The 21,425-nt window shown below is 46.0% G+C and overlaps 1 protein-coding gene across 1 annotated transcript in view; it reads right to left on the bottom strand.

Annotated features, from left to right (window-relative positions):
• Positions 1 to 450: 450 nt before the first annotated feature.
• LOC142312196 (uncharacterized) overlaps positions 451 to 21,425 on the bottom strand; it is a 61,945-nt gene continuing 40,970 nt past the window's right edge. The window contains exon 7 of the mRNA XM_075351097.1: positions 451 to 1,418. Within this exon, the coding sequence (XP_075207212.1) occupies positions 793 to 1,418 (626 nt within the window). The 3' untranslated portion in view covers positions 451 to 792. The remainder of the gene's footprint in view (positions 1,419 to 21,425) is intronic.

Genomic DNA, 21,425 nt, shown 5'->3' with positions numbered 1-21,425 from the left:
ATATTTCGTATGTAAATAGCAGGGAATGTGGTCACAGGGGTGGCGCCTTGCCCTATGGACGTCTGCATATTTCCGTGGTATCACACCCCTGTGGGCGTGATACCATGGAGCGACGTCCCCGTTGCTCATTCTATCCTGCGAGCATTGCGGCAGACTTCTCTTCCGGGTTCTCCATGTCAGTTTCAGATGCGTACTGCGCATGCGCAGTGCGCGTCTGAAGCCAACGATTGAAGACCCGGAAAAGAAGCCTGCCGCAATGCGCGCAGGATAGAATGAGCGACGTCCATAGGGCAAGGCGCCGGCCCTGTGACCACATTCCCTGCTATTTACATACGAAATATGAAGGTAATAAAACGTTTTTTATTACTTTCATATTATACAATTTTATAACACAGGGATGGGTAGGGAGGTGTAATCAGGGCAAACATGCGTCTGCTGATAGGTCAGAAGGCATATTCTAGGTGACAGGTTCCCTTTAAGTAAAGTAAAACTGGCTAAATTTTAACAGAAAGTCAGCTTTGCAGTGATGCACTGTACAGCTAGTTATCAATCAATGACTGAAAGGCTGCTGGGAGGAAAACTTTTGATTTGCTCCCTGAAACCAAGTTTTCAATACAGCTGCCGAGCTTCAGAACACTATTAACCTGCTGATTAACCAAATATCTGTAGGTTAATGTTGTTTAGGGACATAACAGATTATCTTTAAAAATGGATATATTTTTTGAAAAAGAAACAAAAATAGTTATAGCTTTGTGATAATAAGATATTAATAACATGAATACGTGAATATGGCTACTCCCGTGTGTGACTTCTCTGATGTTTAACAAGATTGGACTTATGTATAAAACATTTCCCACATTTTGAACATGAATATGACTTCTCTCCTTTGTGACTTCTCTGATGTTTAACAAGATTTGACTTATGTATAAAACTTTTCCCACATTCTGGACATGCAAATGGCTTCTCCCCTGTGTGAATTCTCTGGTGTGTAATGAAATTTGATTTCTGATTAAAGCATTTTCCACATTCTAAACATGAAAATGGATTCTCCCCTGTGTGTATTCTCTGGTGTGCAGCAAGATGTGCTTTCTGATTAAAACATTTTCCACATTCTGAACATGAAAATGGCTTCTCCCCTGTATGAATTCTCTGGTGTGCAGCAAGATATGATTTCCGATTAAAACATTTTCCACAATCTGAACATGAATATGGTTTTTCCCCTGTGTGAATTCTTTGGTGTCTAACAAGATGTGAATTATCTGCAAAACATCTCCCACATTCTAAGCATAAAAAAGGAATGTTCCCTGTGTGAGTTTTCTGGTGTTTACTAAGACTTACTTTATGTACAAAACATCTCTCACATTCTGAACATGAAAATGGCTTCTCCCCTGTGTGAATTCTCAGGTGTTTAACAAGATCTGATTTATGTTTAAAATATTTTGCACACTCTGAACAAGAAAATCTTTTCTCCTCTGTGTAGTTATTTTGATGTGTAACAACAGTTTGGAGGGAGAAGCTTTCTTCATATTCTGAACATGAAAATGGCTTATTTGCTGTAAGGGCACTTTGATTTTTAATGCCTCTTTTGTATCTTTTCTTCATAGCCTGCGTCGAATCAGAAGATAGGCCGTGCTTGAAAGGATAGGATGACAGTTCTTTGCTGAGACAGGATGCTGGTAAATCTGGATTAATGTAATTCCCTTCATTTGTATCCTGTGTGATCTCAAAGTCATCTGATATAAAAATTGAATTTGTCAGTTGTCCTTCTGATCTTCTGGTGCAGTCATCTGCCAAGAGTAAAATCTATTATTTTTTTCAATAAAATATATATTTTTACAACATTTTTACATAAAATGTCTATAGAAATTGAATATTAATAGGCAAATTTCAATTAGTCACTAAGAGAAAAACAATTCTGATCTAACATTAGGCCTCAGAGCAATGACCAAAAGGGCATGGTGTTCGACTTTCTTTGTTCATTCTGCCTTCCAAATATTGGAATAAAAAGCCACCAAAAACTGTTATGTAGTCAGAAATGATACCAAGCAACACTTTTTCTACAAAAAAAAAACCCTCCGAACCAACCACCAGGATTTTCCTATAAAAACTAATGCCAGTGCTATACTGGCGCTATCATGCTGTGTCTAAATATATTTTTAGTTGTGAGATCGGTTGTATAGTTTCTGAAATATAGACTAGAAAATGTGTGAAATTCACTGTTACTTGATTGATAGGTGCTGCAGAATATCTAATAGGTGGTTCGGTTTTGCTAGTTATTCCCGCCCATCTACCTGTCTGTCCTTCGTCCCCCCTGTCCTTCCTCCCTCTGTAATAAGAGCAGGGCACCGGAGGAAGAACATGCAGGCAGACAGGGTGGGAATAACTATCAAAACCCGACCCACCTATTAGATATTCTACAGCACCTATCAAGAAACTGAATTTCACATACTTTACTTGCTTATATTTCAGAAAGGATACATCTGATTTCCCAACTAAAAGGTATGTATAGAATCAGCATGATAGTGCCAGTATAGCACTAACATGCTGATTTTAAATATAGCCCTGGTGGTTTGTCCTCTTTAAAGCCCATTGAAAAGGAACATGGCTTCCATAATCAGATCAAGCAAAATCTACGCTCTGAAAGCTAAATTCCCGGTCAACCCTTTTGCAGTAAGCTCAAACCACAGTTGATGTGCTCATGTTTGAGGTTACTGAAGCAGGAAGAACCTACTTAATTTAAGGTGTGCGTGTCTCCAGAAGCATAAGCTGATCACTATATATCAGGCACTGAAATGGCATATTTGCAATTTTCCCTCTGCAATTTCTGGAAGGTGGCTGGATGAGAGGGAGGCGAGAGGCAAAATAGTTACTACAGCTATAGAAAAATTCAACGAGAGGAATCCTCTCCAAACTAAAATCACTTTGTGGGGTTTTCTACGGTTCTGGTTTTCTGCCATTCTAAAACTTTAGGCAGTCCGCAGACAAGGATTAAAACCTTTTCCAGTAAAATCTATGTTACTATAGCCAAATGACACTTTTTCCTTTTTAAGCTCTGCCATGTGCCCAAACAGTAGTGTACAACCATCTACTGGGTATTTTCAGATTCAGATGCAAAATAAATTGCAGGGTCCATTTTTCTGCTGGAATCCATTGTAAAAATGACAAAATTGAGACTATGTCAACATTTTTGTGAAATAAACAATTTGTAATTTTTGCATTACCCCCTTGTCTTAAAGAGGTCTGTCCTGCCTTCAGCGTTAAGTTTCATCACTTCATTACTAAGTTTGCAGTATATAGGCTCCATCTAGTGGCTGAATTTGCTTATCTGCACTAGTTTTGTCTCTTTGTTCTACCCATCTCCTCTCTCTATAGTGGTGCATTACGGGAAGAAGGAGCTCATTTTCCGCACAGACTGGGTAAAGAGGACATCCACCATTTTATTAATCTTCATAATAGTATTGCTGTTTCAGTGAATACATTTATTTCATGTTCAATAAGCTGTATAGACTTCAGGATACAATCTTCTTATAGTGATCATGGGAGATTTCAACTACCCAGACATTCATTGGGAAACCCTTACAGGTAAGAGTAAGGCTATGTGCGCACTTACCGGATTTTGCCGCGGATTTGCTGCATGTTTCGCTGCAGAAAATGTTCATAACATCTCTGCAGTGAATCACCAGCAAATCCTATGGAGAAAAAAAATCCTGTGCGCACTAGGCGGAATTTGACAGCTGCATGTTTTGCTGCGGGAATCCCGCAGCAAAAACAAGTTTATGTCACTTCTTTTCCGCACATCGCTGCGGGATTTCACTCCATTGACTCCAATGTTAATCATGAAATCCCGCAGGGAATAACGCAGGCAGCAAATTCTGTGCGGTTCACTGCGTTTTCCTGCGTTATTCCCTGCGGTATTTCGCGGTTTACCTCCGGTAATGTACATCGCTTGTCTGCAGTTTGAAGGGAAGTTATGTCATTACAGGAAGAGGAAGCCATGCAGAGAGTAAACACAAACACATCACAGACACAGATAGACATCACAGACACATAGAACACAGACACATAGAACACACATAGAAAGAAAACGGAAATATAGAAAACAAAGAACGTGGGCTCCGCTGCATATTTACCTTCCAGCCGAGGTAAGCACACAGCGGCGGCCCGGTATTCTCAGGCTGGGGAGGGAGAGGGGCAGGGATAATGTCCCCTGCCTCACTCCCCCTCCCGCAGCCGAGAATATCAGCCGCAGCTGCCCCGGGACTGTCGCATGCATTATGCGGCAGCACCGGCGTGTCCCCGGCTCCTCTTGCTGCCGTGTAGCAGTGGCAGCAAGGTAATACAAGGGGTTAATGATGGTGGGGGACCACCGCCATTAACTCCAGGCTTGATCATGGCAGCGTCTATGTGACAGCTGACATGATCAACCCGTAAGTAAAGTGAATAAAACACAGACACCGAAAAATCCTTTATTTTAAATAAAACAAACAAGCCTCGTTCACCATTTTATTAACTCCTCCCGCACCAAAGCTCCGGCGTAATCCACCGCTCCAGCGTAATCCACAGGTCCTGCGCTGCTTCCATCCAGCCGCGACTGTCACAGACACAGCGCTGAATGAAAGCAGCAGACAGCAGAGGTAATTACCGGTCATTTCCCACGGCCGGTAATGTGAACTCATTGCCGACCGTGGGAAATGCAGCGATCTGTCCTCTATCTAGCTATCTATCCCTCTATCTGTGTGTCTATCTATCTATCTACTATCTCAGAATTAAATAACTTTTTTTTTTTTCTTTTTTTTCTTCAATGTGCTTTATTGCATTGAATGCAATAAAGCACATCCCAACCCGCACGCGGCAAAACCGCGGCAATACCGCGGTAAAACCGCGGCAAACCGCATGCGGTTTTCGGGTGCGGTTTCCCGCGTTTTTTTACCGCGGGTGCGGTAATCTTTGAGAGCATGCGGAATTTTCTCAAGAAAATTCCATTTCCCAGTGCGCACATAGCCTAAAGGCTCCATCCAATTTTAATCCTTCCTTGCAGACAACTTCATCTCCCAGCTGGAAGAAGAAACCACGAGGGGAACAGCCATATTTTTAACCAACAAAGAGGATATAGGTAAGGCATACCTCCCTACTTTTAAAGAAGGGAAAGAGGGACAAAGTGTGCGGCGCGCAAATTTTTTAGGCCACGCCCCTAACCACACCCATTTTACAAACGGCCACACCCATATCCACTCCCCATCTACACCCATCCAGCAAACTGAAACTGCAGAAGCTGTCCGTAATCACTCTGAGCCGCCACAGATCAGCAATGTGCAGAACAGGCAGGGAGTTAACTACAGGGTGTGCAGGCGGCTAGGACCCAGGAGTAGAGTGAACAGGGTGTGCAGGCAGCTAGGACCCAGGAGGAGGGCTGAACAGGGTGTGCAGGCAGCTAGGACCCAGGAGGGGGGCTGAACAGGGTGTGCAGGCAGCTAGGACCTAGGAGAGCTGAACAGGGTGTGCAGCTAAGGGTATGTTCACACATCAGGTTTTTGCTGTGCGGCACAATCCGGTGCCTTGTGGGAAAAACGCATCTGGGTTTTTTTTGCCGCCGGGTGTGGTTTTTCCTCATAGACTTTTATTAGCGCCGGATTGTGCCGCATGTACTTGCGTTTGATCCGGTTTTTGCCTGATGCGGCAAAAAACGTCACAAACGGCGGCCGCACAGGACGCAGAGAGGAACGTTTTTTTTCCAGCGGCAAAAAAATGCATAGCTACGGGTGCGGCGCTGTGCGGCATGGCGCATAATGAAAGTCTATGCAAGCCGGATTCGGTGTCATGCTTCAAACGCCGGAAGCATGTACCGTATCCGGTTTTTACTTCTGAGCATGCCCAGAAGTGATATAAATTCATTGCTTGTCAGAAAATCAATCAATCACTCACTCTCAAACTCTCTCACTCACTGACTGACTCACTGACTTATTCACTCACTCTCACCCACTCACCGATCACCGGCGCAGGGCTGCACGGCTGTCACACTGCTCCGGCGGCTTCTCCTGATTTGAAAATGCCGGCCGCTCATTATTCAATCTCGTATTCACTGCTATCCCCGCACACCGGCGCCTATGATTAGTTGCAAGCAGACACGCCCCCACGCTGAGTGACAGCTGCCTCACTGCGACCAATCACAGCAGCCGGTGGGCGGGTCTATATTGTGCAGTAAAATAAATAAATAATTAAAAGAAAAACGGCGTGCGGTTCCCCCCCAATTTTGATACCAGCTAAGACAAAGCCACACGGCTGAAGGCTGGTATTCTCAGGATGGGGAGCTCTACGTTATGGGGAGCCCCCCAGCCTAAAAATATCAGCCAGCAGCCGCCCGAAATTGCCGCATCCATTAGATGCAACAGTCCAGGGACTCTACAGGTGCGGTGATGATGCGTGCTGGGTAGTGCCGGCGTGTGCGGTGATGATGCGTGCTGGGTAGTGCCTGCATGTGCGGTGATGATGTGTGCTGGGTAGTGCCGCGTGTGCGGTGATGATGCGTGCGGTAGTGCTGGCGTGTGCGGTTATGATGCCTGCTGGGTAGTGCTGGCGTGTGCGGTGATGATGCGTGCGAGGTAGTGCCTGCGTGTGTGCGTGTGGGGTCTCTCTCAGCATAAAAAAAACAAAAACGGATCCGTCGCATCAGTTTTTTCACAATCTGAGACGGATCCGTTGCATCAGGCACAAAGCAGATTGTGCCTGATTGGGAAAAAACTGATGTGTGAACAGCAGCTCTGCCAGGCAGGGGATCAGTGGTCGGTAGCTGATAGAAGCATTGGCAATGCTTCTATCTGTGCATATTACCGGCCAGTGCTGTGCACCTGCAGGAGAGGACACAAGTGGTAAGTACACTGTCCTCTCCCCAATGTCCTGATCTACCGTGGTGTGCCTGCAGCATTGAGAAGCAAACACTGTGTGATTCTCAATGCTGCAGGGCAGGCACACACGATAGATAAGGACACAGGGAGTCAGAGAAACAGAGGATCTCACGCTCCGGCCGGGGGGCGGGGGGGGGGAATCAGCGCTGGGGAGATTAAGTTTACATACCTTAGCAGCAGCACAGAGCAGACAGAGACTAGTTTTGGGCAGCGCGCTCCTCTCTGTTATGCCATGTCACGTGTTAGGATGGTAGGAGGGAAAAGCAGGGAGGCGGGGAGAGAGTGGGTGGGCGGAGCCCAGGATACGGCCCTCCCGCCCGTGGCAACGGGACAACCAATGCAAAGCGTGATAGTCCCGCTGTATCCGGGACGGTTGGGAGGTATGGGTAAGGAACTAAGGTTAGTAGGGACACTGGGACTCATATGATCATGCTATACTTGAACTTGGAGTTGGAAGAGGAGGAAGACCTGAGAAGACACAGACTTCAAGGCTTTAATTAGCAGAGCGGACTTCAAGGGCCTAACGGCAAGGGTTGGTAGAATTCCATGGCACCTAATTCTTAAGCACAAAACTGCACATGAAGGATGGGAAATCTTCCATAAGGAAATCCTTAAAGCACAAGAACTAATAATACCTAACAGGTATGGTAAAGACCTAAAGAAACCAGGATGGATGACCAAAAAATTATATCACCTGCTAAAAAAGAAAAAGTAAACATAAGTGGAAGACGGGGATTATATATAAGGTAAGATATATGGCAGTTTGCAGACTCTGCAAGAAAAGCGTCAAAGGAGCTAAGGCCGAACACAAATTGAGACTTGCAAAGAGGCCAAGAGTAATGTAAAAGGATTTTTGGGGTATGTTAAAAGCAAAGGAAAAGTGAAGGAGACCATTGGAGTCCTGCAGAATCAAAAAGGTGAAACAGTCAACAAGGTCAAACAGCAGGTGAAGATACTAAATTTGTATTTCGTTTCTGTCTTCTCCCAAAAAACGAATGCAAGATTCAACAATAATCATGATAGAAATGACGGTCAGGAGGAGTCCAAGTTGACAATAAGTAAAGGATTGATATTAGAACACTTAAGCGGGCTTTACACGCAACGACATCGCTAATGAGATGTCGTTGGGGTAACGAAATTCGTGACGCACATCCGGTCTCGTTAGCGATGTCGTTGCGTGTGAAACGTAGGAACGACCGTTAACGATCAAAATTACTTATCTAATCGTTGATCGTTGACCAGTCGTTCCTATCCCGATTATCATTGCTGTTGCAGGACGCAGGTTGTTCGTCGTTTCTGCGGCAGCATACATCGCTATGTGTGACACCGCTGGAACGAGGAACATTACCGTACCTGCGGACGCCCGCAATGAGGAAGGAGGTGGGCGGGATGTTCCGCCCGCTCATCTCCGCCCCTCCGCTTCTATTGGGCGGCCGCTTAGTGACACCGCTGTAATGCCGAACTAACCGCCCCCTTAGAAAAGAGGCGGTTCGTCGGCCACAGCGACATCGCTAGGCAGGTAAGTACATGTGATGGGTGAAAGCGATGTTGTGTACCACGGGCAGCGATTTGCCCGTGACGCACAACCGGCGGGGGGCGGGTGCTTTCACCAGCGACATCGCTAGCGATGTCGCTGTGTGTAAAGCCCGCTTTAGTCAAGTTAAAGGAAACCATGTCCCCAGGACCAGATGATTTACACCCTAGAGTCCTGAAAGAGATAGCTGAGGAAATAAAGGTACCGCTTGCTATAATCTTCAATAAGTCATGGGAAACAGGAGTGGTGTCCCTAGATTGGAAAAGGGCAAATGTGGTTCCTATCTACAGAAAGGGGGAAAAGGAGGATACATGGAATTAAAGGCCAGTAAGCCTGACCTCCAAAGCAGGAAAAAATGTTTGAGGAAATTGTCAAAGAACAGTTACTTAGGTACCTGAATGTGAAAGCATTAATTAACCAGAGCCAGCATGGCTGTATAACCAAGAAGTCTTGTCAGACCAACCTGATTTCCTTCTACAACAAAGTCACTGAATGGTTGGACCAGGGGAATGCTGTGGATATAGTATACCTTGATTCAGGAAGGCATTCAATAAAGTATCACATAATATCCTCATTGAAAAAATGATCAAGTATGGAATCAAGAAAAAATTACTTAGCTTAATGATCGTGTAAAATGAGTAATAATCAATGGCTGCACATTTTCCAAGACCCATATTGTTCCCATTTTTCGGGATCTGGGGCTGAGTAATGGCTTATTTTTTGCATCTTGAGCTGCTGTTTTTAATTATACGATTTTTGGGTAGATATGAAGGTTTGATTACCTGTTATTGCATTTTAATGCAATGTTGCGGCGATAAAAAACTTAATTCTGGTGTTTTGATCAGATTTTATATTTTGATAGATCAGGAATTTCTGAAGGTGATGATACCAAATATGTGTTGTGTTTTGCATTAAAAATTATGGTTTTATTTTCAATGGGGTAAAAAAGGGTAATTTGAACTTTTAGGGTGTTTTTTTCCAGGTTTTTAAAAAGGTTTTTTTTTTATTGATTTTACTAGTGCCTGCACTGTCTGATCGGTTCTGCTGATCAGATTGATGCTTCAGCATTGCTCTGATCAGGAGAAATGCTGCTCTCCTGTGTGTGCTCTGCCGGCATTCACAGGAAACACATCAAAGCAACAGCAGAGGTCATCATCTGACCCCACGCTGCCATGACAAACCATGATCGCGCCAAGGGAGCACCAATGGTGGCAGGCAACAGTGCAATCCCCGCTGTCGTGTTTTTGAGTTTGACAGCGCGATCTAAGGGGTTAACATCTGCAGGTGGATCTATGCTAATGCAAACAATATAAAGGGATGGTTCACTCCAACTGGAGCAATAACTGACAAAAGAAATAATTTGGAAATTATTTTTTTTTTATATTTGGAATATTATCTCAGATATACTATTCGTCCCCTGTCCTCTACAATAATTTAATCTGTTCGGAAATTCAGCTCTTTCACCCATTCATATGATAGACAGTAGAAAGAAGAGGATATGTCGTATTAGGCTTTGTTATACTGCTGATACTCTGCTGTTATTATAAAGAAATTCACATTTGGCTCTTACTGCACATGGAATGGTGTCTTGGTCCTAAAAGCAAAGTTTGTCCAGAAAAACTGAACCTGGCCTTATAGTGACCATTTGAGTAAATTCAGCAGCAAAGTAGAGAGAGAAGGTAGATTCATTCAATAAGATGTCAGAATTCTAGGAAGGCAACAGCATCATTATCCTCCACTTTCTCTTAGAGGCCCAAATTCAGATAATATTTTTCCAATGCCCAAAGTAATGGGACAGCTTTGAGTAGAGGAGAATATGGTGGTCTAGAGAAAGAATGGTAGTGCGCACTCATCACTAGTTACCACCTGACATAACCGGACTACACCACCGATTAAAGCAGCCATTCAGTGGCAACTGCTCACCTGAATCGTCATATGTAGGAATCTCCTCTTTATACCACTCATCACCCCTCACATATGTGTCTGTAGTATTAATATGGGTCAGATCTTCACACTGAAACAAATGTAAAAGTTACAGACAGATGGAGAAGTCACATCTCTGATCACCTCAAATCCTGCCATCTCCACCGTTCTCATTACACAAGTATAAAACATATAATACTGGTGGGTAAAACAAGACTGAGCACAAGACCTTCACAGCCGTCTACACATCATAGGGAGATGTCATGACACCTTCTCTCCATCTACCTGATGATCCTGAGGAACATTGGGATCTTCTTGTTTACAGTCCTGTGGAAGAAGAGGACGGGGACATCTCTCTGGTGTTGTCTCCTTACTGGATAGCACTGGAGGAAAGACATACAGGGACTGAACTATTTACGTACTTATGATTATAGGCCTTGTGCATTTGGTGCTATTACCTGGTGATGTGAGGGGCTGGGGAACCTCCATGACATCCTTGTACAGATCTTTGTGTCCTTCTAAATACTCCCACTCCTCCATGGAGAAATAGACGGTGACATCCTGACACCTTATAGGAACCTGAGACATACAATGATACCATCATCCCTCGATTCCTTCACAGCGTTACTGTACACCATGTTCCAAATTATTATGCAAATTATATTTTTCTCTGATTTTCCTAAATGGTCAGTGCAAATGACAGTCAGTCTCATAAAAGTCATCACCCGTTAGAGTATACATCGAATTTTATTGAAGAAATCTCCCAATAACAGTATAATCTTCAAAATTAAAAAAAGCTCAAAATGCACTGTTCCAAATTATTAGTCACAGTAGAGTTTCTAAACATTTTAAAGAACTGAAAATGCTCATTTATGGAATTTGCAGCATTAGGAGGTCACATTCAATGAAATACAAAGTTACTTAAATCCAAAACATCCTAACATGCCAAGATACATATTAACATAGGAACCCTTCTTTCATATCACCTACACAATTCTTGCATCCATTGAACTTGAGTTTTTGGAGAGTTTCTGCTTGAATTTCTTTGCATGATGTCAGAATAGCCTCCCAGAGCTGCTGTTTTGATGTAAACTGCCTCCCACCCTCATAGATCGTTTGCTTGATCATACTCTAAATGTTCTCTATAGGGTTGAGGTCAGGGGATGATGGTGGCCACATCATGTGTTTATGTCTTTTTATGCCCATAGCAGCCAATGACACAGAGGTATTCTTTGCAGCATGAGATGGTGCATTGCCATGCATGAAGATGATTTTGCTTCTGTAGGCAAGTTTCTGCTTTTTGTACCATGGAAGAAAGTTGTCAGTCAGAAACTCTATATACTTTGCAGAAGTCATTTTCACACCTTCAGGAACTCTAAAGGGGCCTACCAGATGTCTCCCCATGATTCCGGCCCAAAACATGACTCCACCTCCTTGCTGACGTCGCAGGCTTGTTGGGACATGGTGGACATCCACCAACCATCCACTACTCCATCCATCTTGACCATCCAGGGTTGCTCGACACTCATCAGTAAACAAGACTGTTTGAAAATTATCTGGGCCCACTGCAACCATTTCTGCTTATGAGGGTGGTCGAATAGTGGGTTTATGCACCACAACAAGCCTTTGAAGGATCCTACACCTTGAGGTTCGAGGGACTCTAGAGACACCAGCAGCTTCAAATATCTGTTTGCTGGTTAGTAATGGCTTTTTGACAGCTGCTCTCTTAATCTGATGAACTTGCCTGGCAGAAACCTTCCTCATTCTGCCTTTATCAGCATGAACACGTATGTGCTCTGAATCAGCCACAAATCTCTACACAGTACGGTGATCACGCTTAAGTTTTCGTGAAATATCTAACGTTCCCATGTTACTTGAAAACTGTGGCCTGCTTAATATTGTGGAACATCCAGTTTTCCTTTTATTGGGCTCACCTGGCAAACTAATTATCACAGGTATCTGAGATTGATTTAAGTGATCCAAAGAACCCTGAGATACAATACCATTAATGAGTTTAATTGAGAAAAAAAAAAATCACTATGACACTTAAATCCAATTTGCATAATAATTTGGTGTATAATGTCCCAGCATTCCCAGCAGTGTCACCTCTCCAGTCAGCAGTTCAATCATCTTGTAGGTGAGTTCTAGGATCTTCTGGTCATTGATATCCTCATGTATCAGGAGGTGAGGTGGAGGCCCCATGACTGGACTCACGGCTCTTCCCCATCCCTCAGACACAGGGGCCTGACAGCGCTCACTAGGGATCTTCTTCACTACTGTGTAATCCTGGTTATGGAGAGACACATTAATAAATCTCACTACAGACATTTCCAGAGACCTCACCTCTCCAGTTCTGTCCATCTGTTATTCCCATAGATAAGAATAATGTAATGTGACGTCATAAGAATCTCTCACCTCTCCAGTAAGCCGGAAGAGGATCTCTAGGGTGAGGTGTAATATCCTCTCCACCATCTTGTCCCTGTCCTTATCCATCAATGATGGGTCAATCAGGAAAATTCTGCTATACAGAAGATCTCCACTGAGAAGATCCGATATTGTAGGGACCTGAATGGAAAGAACATGAGAAAATGTAACATCATAAAATATCCCAAGTAATAAGACAATTACTGGAGTTAATAGGTGGAAACACATGATGAGATAGAACAGGTAGATTTTTCATCGAGTGAAATAAGGTTAATACAGTATCTGGTCAGGAAGGATCCTCCATGATTGAGGTGATGACAGTGATGTCACCTTCACATGAGGTACTCGAGGACCACAGCTATCACGCGTCATACATAGTGACATTACCGCTGTGACCAATGACATGGCTACAGTGATGTAATTAGAGAATGAAGGAAGCACCGGAGCATCAGCCTGAGAACAACACAAACATACTTAGTTGGGTTTAGAAATATTTGGATAGTGCCAAGTTTTGGCATTTTAACTGTTTACTAAAACATATTCAAGATAGTTATATAATCAAGGGGGCTTAAAGTGCAGAGTCTCAGCTTTAATTTGAGGGTACTCACATTATAATTGGCGTAAGGCTTTAGAAATTACAGCTCTTTAATATGTAGCTGCCTCCCTTTCAAGAGACCAAAAGTAATTGGACAGTTATTTAAAATTCTCTTTAATAGGCTCCTTGGGAGATTCCCTCATTTATCTATCAGTTATTAAGTAGGTAAAAGGTCTGGAACTGATTCCAGGTGTGGCATTTGCAATTGGAAGCTGTTACTGTGAAACAACAACAGGCGGTCAAAGGAGCTCTCAAAAAATCCATCAGAGAGATAGCAGGAGTGTTAGGAGTGACCAAATCAACAGTTTGATATATTCTGCAAAAAAAAAAAAACTGCTCTAGTGAGCTTGAGAAAAAGGTCTGGACGTCTTCCAAAGACAACAGGGGTGGATGAGGGCAGAATCCTTTCCATGGGGAATAAAAACCTCCTCACAACATCCCCCAAGTGAAGAACATCAACCAAGAAGTAGATGTTTCAGTATCTAAGTCTAGCAAAAAGAGAAGACTTCATGAGATAAAATACCGAGAGTTCACCAAAGGTGGAAACCATTAATCAGCCTTAAGAATAGAAAGTCCAGATTTGACTTTGCCCAAAAAAAATTAAAACAAGCCGCCCAGTTCTGAAAAGCATTTTTTGGAAAAATGAAACTAAGCTCAACCTGTACCAGAATGATGGTAAGAAGAAAGTATAGAGAAGGCTTGAAACAGCTCATGATCCAATGCACGTAACATGATAGCCGGACATGCATTGCTTCCAATGGCCCTGGGGCACTAGTGGTTATTAATAATGTGACTGAAGACAGAAGCAGCCGGATGAATTCTGATTATGGTGATACTTTCTGCTCAGATTCAACTAAATGCAGCAAGGTAGATTAGAAACATACTACAAAAGTAAAGACGTGGAATATTCTGTAATGGCCAAGTCAAGATCTCAGCTCCATCGAGCTGCATTTCACATGCTGAAAACTAAATTTAAGGTATAAATACTCACAAACAAACAACAAATGAAGTCAGCTGCAGTAGAGGCTGATAAAGTCTCACACAAGAGGAAACCCGGCGTTTGGTGATGTCTATGGCTTCCAGACTTCAGACCGTGATTGCCTGCAAATAATTCATTAAAAATTAACATTTTATTTATGGTAAATTTAATTTGTGCAATTAAGGAAATGAGGAGGCTTGTAGAATAATGGTTGCAATACCTAAACGTTTCACACGATAGTCTTGTTCAACCCGTCTAAATAATTACCTGAAAGTCTACCCTTCAATTGCAACTCAGTAGTTTCATTTTAAATACAAAATAGTGGCCTACGGAGCTGAAACAATGAAGATTAAGTAACGGTAACTGTACAAATATTTCTGGACCAAACTGTATAATACTGCCTGCTGTTACTGTACACCTGTTTACTTTCCACGAGAGATGATGTCGAGAGAGAGAAGGTTCAACTCTGTTGGATTTTCCAGTCAAAGAAGCATAGAATATTTGAATTGTAAGAGACCTCCAAGGCCATTAAGTCCAACCCCCTGCTCAGTGCAGGATTCACTAAGGCTGCTTTCACACATCCGGCTTGAGCTGTGCTGCTCAATCCGGCTGTGCAAGCTATGCAACGGATGCGGTGAAAACACCGCATCCTTTGCATAAGTTTTTCCCATGCGGCGCGTCCGGTTTTTGCCGCTTGTGGCATGCTACTGAGCATGCGCAGTGGCAAAACCACATGCGGCGGCCGGATGCGGTTTTTGCCGCATTGCTGCGCATCCGGCCGCCATAGGCATGCATTGAAAAATGCGCCGCATCGGCCGAATGCGGCGCGATGCGTTTTTTTTTTTGCCGCACGAAAAAACGTGCCAGGCAACGTTCCATCTGGCCGCCGCATCGGCTAAATCTGCCGCATACGGCAAAAACCGGACCGAACGCAAGCCCATGCGGCACAATGCGGCACTAATTAAAGTCTATGCAGAAAAAACGCAACCGGCAGCAAAAAAAAACGGTTGCGATTTTCCTGCAAAGTGTCGTATTGTGCCGCATTGCAGAGACCGGAGGTGTGAAAGCAGCCTAAACCATCTCAGGCAGATGTCTGTCCAGACTCTGTTTGAAGACTTCCACTGAAGGAGAACTCACAACCTCTCATGGCAGCCTGTTCCATTCATTGTTTACCCTCAGTGTCAAAACGTTTTTTCTAATATCTGCATCTTCTCCCTTTCAGTTTAATTTCATTGCTTTTTATGTTTTCATGTGCAAATGAGAATAAGGATGATCCCTCTACACTGTGACAGCCCTTCAGATATGTGTAGACAGCTTTTAAGTCTCCTCTTAGCCTTCTTTTTTGGAAGCTAAACATTCCTAGATCCTTTAACCATTCCTTGTAGGACATAGTTTGGAGACCGGTCACCATTCTGGTAGCTCTTCTGTGAACTTGCACCAAATTTTCTATGTCTTTTTTTAAAATGTGGTGCCGAGAACTGGACACAGTATTCCCGATGAGGTCTGACCAAAGAGGAGTAGAGGGGGATAATAACTCATATGATTTAGATTCTATGCTCCTCTCAATATACTGTATCTCAGAACTGTGTTTGCCTTTTTGCTGCTGCATCACAATGTTGACTGATGTACAGTCTGTGATCTATTAGTACACCCAAGTCTTTTTCGTACATGCTGTTGCTTAGTTCTATTCCTCTCATTCTGTAGATGTTATTTTTGTTTTTCATGCACAGATGTTACATTTTCCATTTCTCCCACTGCCCATTGTTCCAAGTAAGCTAGATAATTCTGAATCTTTTCTCAGTCTTCTCCAGTGTTAGATATCCCTACTAGATTTGCATCAAATGCAAATGTATTAGTTTACCTACAGCTCCCTTATCCAGATCTTTTATACAGTTGTTGAACAACACTGGGGCCAAGACAGAGCCTTGTGCTACCCCACTTGAAAAACTCTTCCAACTAGATGTGCAGTAATTTTTTTGCCTCTAACAGATAAACAGCAATCGGTTGATTCCGTCAGCAACTAACAAAAAACAAAGGAGCCGACAGCTGAGTGTATATGCTCCTCACTGAGTCTATATGCTTATACTTATATGTGGCTGCATATTGGGGGGATGAACAAGGAGGAGGGTGATTTTAGGTACAAAGGGTTGCATGGAAAAATAGGTAATATTAGTCATGTGGGGCTGCATGGGGAAATGATTGATGTTACATGCATGGAGGTGAGTGCTGGGGTCTGTATGCGGAAAGGGTGATCTTGTATGTGTGGATTTGGGGGTGTGCAATAGTATGTTATCCTAGTTGGCCTCCATGGAGTCTAATGTAATCAGGCCTACATTATCATTCATTGTTCTACATCTGGTGGGGGGGGGGGGGGGTTGTCTTTAATTCCCCTCTGCAGGGGGCTTTTCTTATACACAACCCTGCAAACTGGCAGGTGACTGAGCAGGGCAGATCAAAGTGCACCTACACAGGACCTCAATGCCGGCGCGCGTGTATGACATAAGGAAGACCAAGATGGCCGAAAGGGGAGGCGTCGGTCCCTGAAAATGGCGCCACCCATCAAACCGTTGTGCACCGGAGCAACCTTCTAGGTGAGTATTATAAAGTGTTTATGTTATACACAGTGGCCTGGGCTGTTATATACAGCATGTTAGAATGCAATATAAGATGTATATAAGAGCCCAGTGGTGGTGGCCGCAGCTTATAGGGCAAACAACTAGTGACAGGTTCCCTTTAAATAAGTGCTCTGCCACTTCCACGTTTGTATTGGTGCAATAGCAGAGCTCGGGACTGTTCTACACTCTAGTGAACTGCTCTGCATCTGTTCTGGACTTTCAGAGATTTTGCTAAAGCATCTGCTAGTGTCAACAGAGCTTTAAAGACTGCACTGCTACATAGCATAATCCTGTGAGGTTTTTCAAGAGACTATCCTTAACCCCTTAACGACCTTGGACGTACTGAGTACGTCATGGTGACATGGTGCTAAACGACCCATGACGTACTCAGTACGTCCTGGCGAAATCGCGGTCCCGGAGCCCCGGGGAGTGAAATTTATTTACTTAAACGGTGGATTCGGGAAGGAGGGGACCTCTGGCTGACGTCAGGAGGGGTGGTGCCTCCTCCCCGAACCTACAGAGGCTGTGATTGGCTGACGAACGCCGCTCAGCCAATTACAGCCACTGTAATGTTCCAGCCATTGAAAATGGCTGGAACATTGAAATCCAGCCCTGATCAGTGCTGCTGTAGCACTGGCCATTGGCTGGAGCTGGGTGATCGATGCTTCACCCGCCCCCAGCTCTGATTGGAGAGACCGGTCTTGTGACCGCTCTCTCCAATCAATGTGGATCTGCGGCCTGTGATCGTCCCTAGAAGCCGAGGAGAGCGGTAAGTTGTTGTCCCCGCCGCCCGCCCCTGTCCCCGATCGCCCCGCCGCTCGCCCCCCGTCCCCGATCGCCCTGCCGCTGCTCCCGCTTCACCGCTGTCCCCGCCGCTGCTCCCGCTTCACCGCCGCTGTCTCCGATCGCCCCGCCGCTGCTCCCGCTTCACCGCCGCTGTCTCCAATCGCCCCGCCGCTGCTGCCGCTTCACTGCTGTCCCCGCCGCCATGCTCCCGATGCACCGCTGTCCCCGCCGCCATGCTCCCGCTGCACCGCTGTCCCCGCCGCCGCTCCCGATCGACCGCCGTCCCCGCCGCCATGCTCCCGCTGCACCGCTGTCTCCGCCGCCATGCTCCCGCTCCACCGCTGTCCCCGTCGCCGCTCCCGATCCACCGCCGTCCCCGCCGCCATGCTCCCGCTGTCTCCGCCGCCATGCTCCCGCTGCACCGCTGTCCCCGCCGCCGCTCCCGATCCACCGCCGTCCCCGCCGCCATGCTCCCGCTGCACCGCTGTCTCCGCCGCCATGCTCCCGCTGCACCGCTGTCCCCGCCGCCGCTCCCGATCCACCGCCGTCCCCGCCGCCATGCTCCCGCTGCACCGCTGTCTCCGCCGCCATGCTCCCGCTCCACCGCTGTCCCCGCCGCCGCTCCCGATCCACCGCCGTCCCCGCCGCCATGCTCCCGCTGCACCGCTGTCTCCGCCGCCATGCTCCCGCTGCACCGCTGTCCCCGCCGCCGCTCCCGATCCACCGCCGTCCCCGCCGCCATGCTCCCGCTGCACCGCTGTCTCCGCCGCCGCTCCCGATCCACCGCCGTCCCCGCCGCCATGCTCCCGCTGCACCGCTGTCTCCGCCGCCGCTCCCGATCCACCGCCGTCCCCGCCGCCATGCTCCCGCTGCACCGCTGTCTCCGCCGCCATGCTCCCGCTCCACCGCTGTCCCCGCCGCCGCTCCTGATCCACCGCCGTCCCCGCCGCCATGCTCCCGCTCCACCGCTGTCCCCGCCGCCGCTCCCGATCCACCGCCGTCCCCGCCGCCATGCTCGCCACTGTCCCCGCCGTCGTCACACCCACCTTTTTCAGCCGCTGCTGCCCCCGATCGGCGGCGGCCGCCGCCGCCGTCATCGGCTGCCCCTTCTCCATCGCCACACCACCTATCCCTCCATGTGCTGCAAGCCACCCTCCCCCCACGTGGGGGGAGGGTGGCTGGCTTGCAGCACATGTGGGGGGAGGGTGGCTGGCTTGCAGCACATGTGGGGGGAGGGTGGCTGGCTTGCAGCACATGTGGGGGGAGGGTGGCTGGCTTGCAGCACATGTGGGGGGAGGGTGGCTGGCTTGCAGCACATGTGGGGGGAGGGTGGCTGGCTTGCAGCACATGTGCTGCAAGCCACCCTCCCCCTACATGTGCTGCAAGCCAGCCACCCTCCCCCTACATGTGCTGCAAGCCCCCCTCCCTCCCCCTACATGTGCTGCAAGCCCCCCTCCCTCCCCCTACATGTGCTGCAAGCCCCCCTCCCTCCCCCTACATGTGCTGCAAGCCCCCCTCCCTCCCCCTACATGTGCTGCAAGCCCCCCTCCCTTCCCCTACATGTGCCATCTCTCTCTCGCATCAGACTCTGCCCCCCTCCCCGATCTGCTGCCTGCTCTCTTCCATATTCCATCTACTGCCCCCTCTCACCCTCCTCGATCTGTTGCCTCCTTCATCTGCTGCCTCTTCTGTCTGCTGTGATCCTGCTGCCTAGATCCATCCTGTAAGGTAGGTATCCCCATCTCGCCTTCCCCCCCCCCATCCTCTGCCGCTTCTCCATCCGCTGCGCCATTTCCCATCCATCCGCTGCGCCATTTCCCATCCATCCGCTGCGCCATTTCCCATCATCCATCCGCTGCGCCCTTTCCCATCCTCTGCCGCTCCTCCACCCGCTGCGCCCTTTCCCATCTTCCATCCGCTGCGCCCTTTCTCATCTGCCGCCCCGCCCTCTCGCATCGCATTATCCAGCGCAGTTGCTCGCTTCCAGACTGCAGTGGATGATGCGATGCGAGACTCGTGCATTGCTCTCACGTTTGGCACTGGTCTTAGTGGCAGGCGCCCTTTTTTTTTTTTTTTACTGATGTCTGTATTTTTTATTTCGCCAAACTAATTTTTTTTGTATGGGGGGGGGGGTCTAGTTTCCAAAATGGGATCACATGTGGGGTAGCTCCATTGTTTAGGCACCTCAGGGGGGTCTCCAAATGAAACATGGCGTCTGCTAATAATTCCAATCAATTTTACTGTGAAATGGCGCTCCTTCTCTTCTGAGCCCCGCCGTACGCCCAAACAATTGATTTCCACCACATATGAGGTATCGTCGTACTCAGGAGAAATTGCACAATACATTTTATGGTGCATTTTTTCCTGATACCCTTGTGGAAAAAAAAGCTACCTGTTTGAAAAAACAATTTTGTGGTAAAAAAAAGAATAAAATATTTTCACGGCTGAACATTACAAACGTTTGTGAAGCCTCCAGGGGTTCAAAGTGCTCACTAAACAGCTAGATAAATTCCATGAGGGGTCTAGTTTCCAAAATGGGGTCAATTGTGGGGGAGCTCCATTGTTTAGGCACTTCAGGGGGGTCTCCAAATGAAACATGGCGTCCGCTAATAATTCCAACCAATTTTGCTGTGAAATGGCGCTCCTTGCCTTCCGAGTCCTGCCGTGCGCCCAAACATTTGATTTCCACCACATATGGGGTATCTGCGTACTCAGGAAAAAATGCACCATAAATTTTATGGTGCATTTTTTCCTGATACCCTTGTGATAAAAAAAGCTACCTGGTTGAAGCAACAGTTTTGTGGTAAAAAAAAATTTTTTTCTTTTCACGGCTCAACGTTATAAACTTCTGTGAAGCCCCCAGGGGTTCAAAGTGCACATCAAACATCTAGAAAAAATATTTGAGGGCTCTAGTTTCCAAAATGGGGTCATTTGTGGGGGAGCTCCATTGTTTAGGCACCTCAGGGGGTCTTCAAACCCGACATGGCGTCCGCTAATGAGTGCAGCTAATTTTGCACTCAAAAATTCAAATGGCGCTCCTTGCCTTCCGAGTCCTGCTGTGTGCCCAAACATTTGATTACCACCACATATGGGCTATCTGCGTACTCAGGAGAAAATGCACGATACATTTTATGATGCATTTTTCCTGATACCCTTGTGAAAATACTAATTTTTATGGCTAAAGTAACATTTTTGTGTTAAAAAAGTAAAATTTTCATTTTTTCGTCTACATTGCTTTGGTTGCTGTGAAGCTCCTAAAGGGTTAATAAACTTCTTGGATGTGGTTTTGAGCAGAGTGAGGGGTGCAGATTTTAGAATTGGGTCACTTTTGGGTATTTTCTGTCGCCTAGGTTTCTCAAATCACTCCAAATGTGATGTGGTACCTAAACAATTTTTTTTTGTAAATTTTGTTGGAAAAATGAGAAATTGGTGATGAACTTTGAACCCTTCTAACTTCCTAACGGAAATTTTTTTTTTTTCAAAAATTGCGCTGGTGTAAAGTAGACATGTGGAAAATGTTATTTAGTAACTTTTTTGTGTGACATATCTCTCAGATTTATGGGCATAAAATTTCAAATTTTGAAAATTGCAAAATTTTCAAAATTTTCGCTAAATTTCTGAAATTTTCACAAATAAACGCAAAACATATCGGCCTAAATTTACCACT

The sequence above is a fragment of the Anomaloglossus baeobatrachus genome, chromosome 5 (genome assembly GCF_048569485.1).
Source record: "Anomaloglossus baeobatrachus isolate aAnoBae1 chromosome 5, aAnoBae1.hap1, whole genome shotgun sequence".
NCBI lineage: Eukaryota > Metazoa > Chordata > Amphibia > Anura > Aromobatidae > Anomaloglossus > Anomaloglossus baeobatrachus.
This window is presented reverse-complemented; position numbering and strand designations above follow the sequence as displayed.